A 9,297-nucleotide genomic window follows, 5' to 3' on the forward strand; every position below is an offset into this window, starting at 1 on the left:
GACCTATGTTCATGCAGCCAGAGATGTAAGAGGAAGCGAGACATTCCACTCGCAAATATTTCTTTCTGGTTCATCTAGTCAATGAACAGACCCCGCTACTGTCACATTGGTCTACGGGAGAACCACCCCTTAAGCAGACTAACCATATTCCCCCCAATGGTAAAGATGTCATCACTTATCCATCTTTGATTCATGCCACCCTTGCCTACAGTAAGCCCTGATCTGATAAAATAATAAAAGCTATCATGGAACCCTTGCTCTCAAATCATGATCAGGCTACAAAACCCAATCCAAATAAGAGAAACATTCCACCTCTTAATATTTCAATCTAATGAAAAAACATTACAAAATTACTGTAGTGGCACTGTTTAGGCCTACAAATAAGCTACAGTCCAGGCTGAAACCCACCCGTAGGCCTCCTACCCACCCCTGTGGATCTGAAACTATTGGATAGGCATAAGCAATAGTGAAAATCCCGCCAAGCCGTTCAAATCTACAGGAGTGCACAGGGGGGCCATGGCTCAGTGTAAAATTCAGCAAACGTAGGTAAGCATTCCAAACACTGTACATTAGCACACCATTTAGTTCCAGTGATGACCGAATCAGTACGCCGCTGCTACTTTGTCCCCCTGTACAGTACATTTCTGTATGCCTCTCTTCTGACAAAAGGAGAGCAATCATTCAAATCAAACCCATTAAGGTTCTACTTCAGCAGTTTAGCCTACCTAGCAGCAGTAGGTGGGAATTGTATGTTCAAAATAGGATCATCAACACGACAGCTGGCATCCATTTAGAGTACTTTAAAATAAACTACCATTACAGTTAACTTTGGTCCACAACATGTCTACACACATTGGTCATTGAACAGGAAAAACACAAATCTTCACCTTGAACACATTTTTATTTTTTCTTAAACTGCACAAGTGAAATGTGGGGCCATTGCAGATGAACTGATGGGGCGTCTGCACCCCAGGCGTTGGTTTGGCATCTCACAACTTCGCAGGGCACTGCAAGGAAAGATGTGGGAATTCATTACATTTATGCACGTACCATTTTTTTAACAGCAAAATAACAGACCCAAGGACACAATTGACACCTATTCCTGGGATGACATAAGTGGAAGTAGAGCCAAATGATTTCCCAGCCCACCGACACAATTATTTACCTTATACCCTAAAGTAATACTTTTAGAGGCCGTGGTGAGTGGTTTTGACTTCCCTTGAGGGCCATTGATAGCAACATTGGTTTATAGTTCCCTTAGATTTTCACACCAAAAGCTACTTCAGGAATGGGCACCCCTCCTGCAGGATTGCATTCCAGCCCTACTTCGACACACCTGATTCCTAAACTGCTCCTCACGACCACGATTAACTGAATCAGGCTGAAGCAAAAACATGCCCACCCAACTGCTGTCTAGGAGTACACATGACTGCCTTAATATCAGGGCTCTCCAACCCTGTTCCTGGAGAACTACGATCCTGTATGTTCACTCCAACCCTGATTCGAATAATTAGCTGGTTGATATGCTTAATCAGGTGAGTTACAACTGGTGTTGGAGTGATCCTACAGGAGTATAGCTCTCCAGGAACCAGGTTGGAGAGCCCTGCTTGACATGGACAATAGTATGGCACACACCTTTATCGCAGCCTCCTGGCTTCCCTTTCAGACTCCAGAAGTGTCAGCACATCACCCTCTCTGACTGGCCCCTTCACATTCCTGATGATCGACCGGTTGCTGTCATCCATGAACTCCACACGGACCTGAGACAGACAGGATACATTAGAACATGCAACAGCCACACACTACACTGTTTACAGATTCCATAACACAGAACCAAGGACCTAAATAATATATCTGATCACACCAAGTGTTAAAACTAGTGCATTTCTATTAATAAATTGCATTTCAATGTATTGACAGTTGGGATACACATCTGTCATTGATTAGCTACCTACTTTGTTTTACCATGACATGTTAGCTGGCTAATTTAGTGACCTTTTGCCACAACCAATCTAACTATGCAGGATACTTATACATTAGCATGTGGTATAGCTAGAAGAACAGACGTGGAATAAAGGACTAGTTAGTGCACAATACATCACCATTAGCAAGCTAACTTTGCTAACCATCAACATTGATTATCTGATTGGCTATCAAGTTAGCTAATACTACTAGCGTTTCAGTAACACATACCTGGGTACACTGTCCCTGGGAACCAGTTCTCCCGAGCACCTTGGTGACCTGGAGAAGGAGTGTAAAACGGTTAATTAGCCAACTACACATCTGAGGTAACGTGGGATGTAAGAGTGCCTGTTTTTCAGCTAAATTACCCAGCGAGTTTTAAGCTAGATAAATTAATGGTTGCTGTAATTTAGCACTTCCAGTACGCGCAGCTCACCAAGCTATGATGCTCCGTTCAAGTATAAACGTGGCAGGAACTTTTTTTTTAATTAGCTCAAATGAAACAGAGTATTTACGAATGTACACATTAATATCTTGAAAGTCTCTTAAATATGATTGCGTTTTCTTACTCTTGCAAGCTTGATCGGCTGCACGCGGCTGGCATCCATATTGTCAGGTTGACTGGAAAGGAAGTCACGTGGTGAGAACACGGTATATATTCAAACTGTAATCCAAAATATTTTCAATTTTTAATACATTTACGCACTTTATAATTCTATTATTTCATATTATGTATGATATGCTTTCAAAAATACATATCCCTGGATTAAAAACATAGTATTATTAAAATAAATGTACATTTCCGGTTCCGGTATTGTGGTTCATTCCACTCCATAAAATAGGCGGATGGGGGGGATGAATAATCAGTATAATGCCTTTGATTTCTAATTATAGTTGCATAAAAAATATATATTATTTTATAGGTATATTTTCATCGCAAAGACAAAGCCCGCTAAACTAATTAAAGCAGTGTGGAGTCTCACATCAATATAAAGTTGAATTTCGAAGGACTAGACAAAACAAATGCACTTGTAATGGCACTTACAAATATAGTCTATCAATAAAATGTGTCTATCAATGAAAATTTGAAGGATGTTTAATTTTTTATTATATATATATATTTTTTAATTAACCTTTATTTAACTAGGCAAGTCAGTTATGAACAAATTCTTATTTACAATGATGGCCTACCAAAAGGCAAAAGGCCTCCTGCGGGGACGGGCTGGGATTAAAAATACAAAATAAAAATAAAATATAGGACAAAACACACATCACGACAAGAGAGACACCACAACACTACATAAAGTGAGACCTAAGACAACAACATAGCATGGGAGCATCACAGCATGGTAGCAACACAACATGGTACAAACATTATTGGGCAAAGACAACGGCAAGAAGGTAGAGACAACAATACATCAGGCGAAGCAGCCACAACTGTCAGTAAGTGTCCATGATTGAGTCTTTGAATGAAGAGATCGAGGTAAAACTGTCCAGTTGAGTGTTTTTTTTTTTCAGCTCGCTCCAGTCGCTAACTGCAGCGAACTGAAAAGAGTAGCGACCCAGGGATGTGTGTGCTTTGGGGACCTTTAACAGAATGTGACTGGCAGAATGGGTGTTGTATGTGGAGGATGAGGGCTGCAGTAGGTATCTCAGATAGGGCGGAGTGAGGCCTAAAATTGTTTATAAATAAGCACCAACCAGTGGGTCTTGCGACGGGTATACAGAGATGACCAGTTTACAGAGGAGTATAGACTGCAGTGATGTGTCCTATAAGGAGCATTGGTGGCAAATCTAATGGCCGAATGGTAAAGAACATCTAGCCGCTGGAGAGCACCCTTACCTGCCGATCTATAAATTACGTTTCTGTAATCTAGCATGGGTAGGATGGTCATCTGAATCAGGGTTAGTTTGCCAGCTGGGGTGAAAGAGAGTGATTACGATAGAGGAAACCAAGTCTAGATTTAACCTTAGCTGCAGCTTTGATATGTGCAGAGAGAAGGACAGTGCACCGTCTAGCAATACTCCCAAGTACTTGTATGAGGTGAATACCTTAAGCTCTAAACCCTCAGAGGTAGTAATCACACCGGTTGAGAGAGGGGCATTCTTCTTACCAGACCACATGACCTTTGTTTTGGAGGTGTTCAGAACAAGGTTAAGGGCAGAGATTACATTTACATTGTTTACTAACATTGGAGTAAAACAAGCTTATATTTTGGGGTTGAACTATGCTCACGAGGCATTTATAAATTATGTTCTTCAAGAAACAATGGGTACATATAATTAATTTATTAGGTCCAAAAATGGATGTAGTAACAGCAGATTGCTACTTTAATGTAGAAATACTGTCTATAGGCCAGTGGAAATAAGGGGGAATTGATCTGCACGATAAAATTGCAACCAATGGGATTAACGTGAAATGATGGCGGTTGGAATGAATGCATAGATATGAAGGTACACGTGAGGTTGTTTACTGTGATTCCTTTCTGTCCAGTTTGAACTGCATGTACCTGTAAGCCTTTAATAGCCCTGTCACAAATGAACGACTGCTGTCTCTGCTCTGCATTTCCCTCCTCCCAGCACCAAATCCTTAAATCACAACACTAATCCTCACTGACAGTATTTTTAACTCCTGTTAGGATAGAAAGAACAGCGATGAAATTAGAGAATCAGTGAGGAGGATGAATCCCCAACTCATGCTCTAGATCGTCTTGCACGTCCAATCAAACACGGCATAGCTTTTCCTCTCCTTGCTGAATTTGGAAGAAAAGGATGAAGAAAATCATCCTTTTGTTGTTCTTCATTTCGAGGAATAAAAACGTGTGGGATATTGGATTTGCTGGTAATGTCTTTCTTTAATGACTTAACTTTCACTGGGTGAGCAAGATTTATTTTCTTCTCATAGATTTCCAATGGAACAACCTTCAAGAAACCCTTGCCACCTAAAAAAGTGGCGCTCCAGTTTGTTTGCCAGTGTGAAGCTGAACACCAGCTTATCCCAGAGCACAGAGTAACCAGACACTACCTTCCCTTTTGGGCAGGAAAGCTCTGTGAAAGCATGGACGTCTATGGACTACCTAGGCAGCCCTGCTCCTCAGACAGTGGTTCTGAAGGAGAAAAGGCCAGAGAAGAAAAGAGAGGAAGAAAAATGTGTCGCCAGACAATCCAACATATTCACAATCAATGTCAGTGGGAAAGTCTTTCAATTCCCAATCCACCTAGTTCTCCTCTACCCAAAAACCAGGATTGGCTCTCTGGCCCTCTGTACCGATCCTATGAAGAGGATGACACTCTGTGACGACTATTCGGTCCGCAAAAATGAGTTCTTCTTTGACCGGGACACCACTTTCTTCCATTACATCTTCTTCTGCTGCAGTAATGTCATGTTGGTGATGGAGAGTCTATGCCCGCTCAATTTTGAGGAGGAGATGAACTTCTGGGGTCTGCGCATTAGGGACACTCCGAGGTGTTGCCGCATCCTGTTTGAAGAAAAGGTGGATGAGATCAAAGATGGCCTGAAAGTCAACCAGGAGCTGATCGACGAGATCAAGCCGGCCCACGGGGGCGAGGAGGCCATGTTCAAGACCATGTTCCTGGGGGGGGTTCCGCAAGGCCCTCTGGGACCTGATGGAAAACCCTTACTCCTCATTAGTGGCTAAGGGCTTCGCCGTGTTCTCCAATCTTTTCGTCCTCATCTCCATTGTGGCGATGACCCTCAACACGGTGAAGGAGCTGAGGAAGTACACCATCTACGGCAAGACTTACATGGAGTGTGTGGAGATCGTCTCCATCATATTCTTCACCTTTGAGTATCTCTTGAGGCTGCTCACCACCTGTGACATCAAACACTTTGTGAAAAGTGCTCTAAACTTTGTGGACCTTTTGGCCGTCATGCCCTACTTCATCCAGATTATTTTTGAGATTTTCACAGACGTAAATGATGCCAGTGCCCAGGAGGACCTGAAGACCATGGCCTGGGTCAGCAAGGTTAGCAAGGTGCTCAAGCTCATGCGCATCTTCCGCATCCTCAAGTTGGCCAAGCATTCCACGGGCATGCGAGCGTTTGGCTTCACCATCCGGCAGTGCTCAGAGCTGCCTTTTCCTGTTCATTATCCTGGGCATCTTCACCTTCTCGGCCCTCATGCACTCTGTGGAGCTGGACCAGCCAGGCACCCCCTTCAGCAGCATACCTGACGCTTGGTGGTGGGCCGCTGTGAGTAAACAACTCCATCTTCTTTATGTTTTGTCTTCTGTACAATATGCTCTATGTTTCAGTTCTTCTCCTATGGTATGCCACTTCTATTTTAGCAACATACTTTTGTTCATGTAGTGTATGTGGACACCTGCTCATCAAAAATCTAATTTCAAAATCATGGGAATTAATATGGAGCTGGTCCCCCTTTTGCTGCTATAACAGCTTCCACTCTTCTGGGAAGGCTTTCCACTAGATGTTGGAACATTGCTGCGGGGACTTGCTTCCATTCAGCCACAAGAGCATTGGTGAGGTGGGCATTGATGTTGGGCGATTAGGCCGGGCTCACAGTCGATGTTCCAATTCATCTCAAAGGTGTTCGATGTGGTTGAAGTCAGGGCTCTGTGCACGCCAGTCAAGTTCTTCCACACCGATCTCGACACACCATTTCTGTATGGACTTCGCTTTGTGGACGAGGGCATTGTCATGCTGAAACAGGAAAGGGCCTTCCCCAAAATGTTGCCACAAAGTTGGAGGCAAAGAATAGTCTAGAATGTCATTGTATGCTGTAGAGTTAAGATTTCGCTTCACTGGAACTAAGGGGCCTAGCCCAAACCATGAAAAACAACCCCAGACCATTATTCCTCCTCTACCAAACGTTATAGTTGGCACCATGCATTGGGGAAGGTAGCGTTCTCCTGACATCCGCCAAACCCAGATTAGTCCGTCGGACTGCCAGATGGTGATGCGTGATTCATCATTCCAGAGAACGCGTTTCTACTGCTCCAGAGTCCAATGGCGGCAAGCTTTACACCACTCCAGCCAACGCTTGGTATTGCGCATGGTGATCTCAGGCTTGTGTGCGGCTGCTCGGCCATGGAAATCCATTTCATGAAGCTCCCGACGAACAGTTCTTGTGCTGACGTTGCTTCCAGAAGCAGTTTGGAACTTGGTAGTGAGTGTTGCAACTGAGGGTAGACGATTTTTACCTGCTACGCGCTTCAGCACTTGGCGGTCCCATTCTGTGAGCATGTGTGGCCTACCACTTTGCGGCTGAGCCGTTGTTGCTCCTAGGCGTTTCCACTTCACAATAACAGCACTTACAGTTGGCAAACTGACCGTGCCATGTTGAAAGTCACTGAGTTCTTCAGTAAGGCCATTCTACTGCCATTGTTTATCTATGGAGATTACATGGCTGTGTGGTCAATTTTATACACCTGTCAGCAGCGGGTTTGGCTGAAATAGCCGAATCCGCAGACTTTTGTGTATATATATTGTATTTGCAAATGGCTTTTTCAGGCATTTACCTCTTATTTGAACTCTCAATTGATGTAGCCAGTGGCAGTATACATAAAGGATCAATTTCCTGTTTGTGGTTAACTTTCATCATGAGGAAAGAGGCATAACAAGATTTTCATGACAAAAATGCTTTTCTGTTTTGAATTTCTCAGTATCATATTGTAAGTCTTTGTTGTTCCCAGAACTGTTTCCGTACCTGACATACTGTTCATGATTAGTGCTGTAACTAACATCTGTAACATCTGTAACTAACATCAACTATAATCATGACCTAGACCAGTGATTAATGTCAGGCTTACTCCCAAGTGCTGTGTGATAATGTTTTTTTTTAAGAAGGGCTAATAATGTTTGTTTTTTTTACCTATACAGCGCAGAAAATATTGCAAGTTTTGAGGAGTTTGGTGTGGGCTTGTTTCCTTTACCTAGGCTCCTTCATTTGGTTGAATCCAGATTCAAGTGGAAATATGCAGTATGTTCTCTCAGCATAAGAAACCAGGGTGTCCTGTATAGTATGTGGCTTTTACTGAGATGTTCTTTGAGATTAACAACACAACACCATTTCCCTCTTTGTCCTACAGGTCAGTATCTCCACTGTGGGCTATGGTGACGTGGTGCCCATCTCCTATATGGGTCGCTGCGTGGCATTTGGCTGCATCTCCTTTGGCATCATCCTCAATGGAATGCCCATCTCAATCCTCTTCAACAAGTTCTCCGACCACTACACCAAGCTCAAGGCCCAGGAGTACACCCAGACCACAGGCCCAAGAGTACGCACCTTTCGGATCAAGAAACGTTTGCGGCGAAAGTTCGATGGCTGCTTCGAACCACATCCTTCGGACGGCTCTGACAATCGTTACACCGCGTACCATCCGAGCAGGAATTAGAACCGTGTGGGTGTTGAGTGAGATCCTAACGCCAATGCTGGTTACTACCCTTAAATGCCTTTCTCGCCCTCACGCTGGAAACCACATCTGCCTCTGACAATGTTCTAAGCCTGAGGCTGTAGGAAAGTAAACGTCGGGCAGAGGAGGCGTCGGGATCGGTTTCTAAGAATAGCACCTGATGCAGCTAAGCTGAGCGGAATCAACTTTTTTTTATCAGGCATTCATGCCTATAATTGTGTAATGAACAACTTTTATTAGGCAACGTTGCGCAAACCACTATAGGAGCTGAGGGATGGACTGCATCCATTGGAGTGTTTACTAATAAACATTTGTTTTTTGGCCTAAGTAGGTCTAAAATATCTATCAAATGTGCTGGCTGTCAATATTGAAATCAGCACATGAAATTAGGCCTTCTTAGTTTATTATAACGTGGTAAAATACACTATTGCAGTTTGGTGATACTTTCAGTAGGTAGTTACTTCTCAGTTCCAGTCAGAAAATGAACATTCAACTAATGAATTGAAATGTATTAGAAAACGACAATATTTACAGTATAGTAGAACTGAACCCAACTCTGACATGGTACTAAGCACTACCCTAAATCTCTACATTATGGGCAATAATCAGTTAAAGCTATACTATACTTAAAATGTATTCAAATAGACAGTACTACAGTGCCTTCAGAAAGTTTGGATACCCCTTGACTTATTCCACATCTTGTTGTGTTACAGCTTGAATTCAACATTTATTAAATTGGTTGTTTCTCACTTATCTACACACAATACACCATAATGACAAATTGAAAACATGTTTTTTGAAATATTAGATAATTTATCAAAAATTAAGTACAGAAATATCTAATTTACATAAGTATTCAACCCCCCTGAGTCAATACCTGTTAGAATCACCTTTGGCAGCGATAACAGCTGTGAGTCTTTCTGGTTAAGTCTCTAAGAGCTT

General features: G+C 42.8%; 1 protein-coding gene and 1 pseudogene across 1 annotated transcript; one reads left to right on the plus strand and one right to left on the minus strand.

The window, feature by feature from the left end:
• Positions 1–882: 882 nt before the first annotated feature.
• rps28 (ribosomal protein S28) lies at positions 883–2,767 on the minus strand. Its single transcript, XM_071362801.1, has 4 exons — positions 2,532–2,767; positions 2,194–2,241; positions 1,636–1,760; positions 883–1,007 (listed from the first exon to the last, which is right to left on the minus strand). The coding sequence occupies exons 1-3, from the start codon at positions 2,568–2,570 to the stop codon at positions 1,638–1,640; spliced, it is 210 nt and encodes a 69-aa protein (XP_071218902.1). The 5' UTR covers positions 2,571–2,767; the 3' UTR covers positions 883–1,007; positions 1,636–1,637.
• Positions 2,768–4,846: 2,079 nt separating this feature from the next.
• LOC139551344 (potassium voltage-gated channel subfamily V member 2-like) lies at positions 4,847–8,530 on the plus strand (annotated as a pseudogene).
• The last annotated feature ends 767 nt before the right edge of the window (positions 8,531–9,297 follow it).

Source organism: Salvelinus alpinus, chromosome 23 (assembly GCF_045679555.1).
Source record: "Salvelinus alpinus chromosome 23, SLU_Salpinus.1, whole genome shotgun sequence".
NCBI lineage: Eukaryota > Metazoa > Chordata > Actinopteri > Salmoniformes > Salmonidae > Salvelinus > Salvelinus alpinus.

Excerpts from the sequence above, each read along its gene's own strand:
- rps28 (XM_071362801.1), bottom strand. The coding sequence starts at position 2,570 with ATGGATGCCAGCCGCGTGCAGCCGATCAAGCTTGCAAGA. Across the intron at positions 2,242-2,531 it reads AGCCGATCAAGCTTGCAAGA|GTCACCAAGGTGCTCGGGAG; the intron begins GTAAGAAAACGC and ends CTCCTTCTCCAG. Across the intron at positions 1,761-2,193 it reads CCCAGGGACAGTGTACCCAG|GTCCGTGTGGAGTTCATGGA; the intron begins GTATGTGTTACT and ends TGTCTGTCTCAG.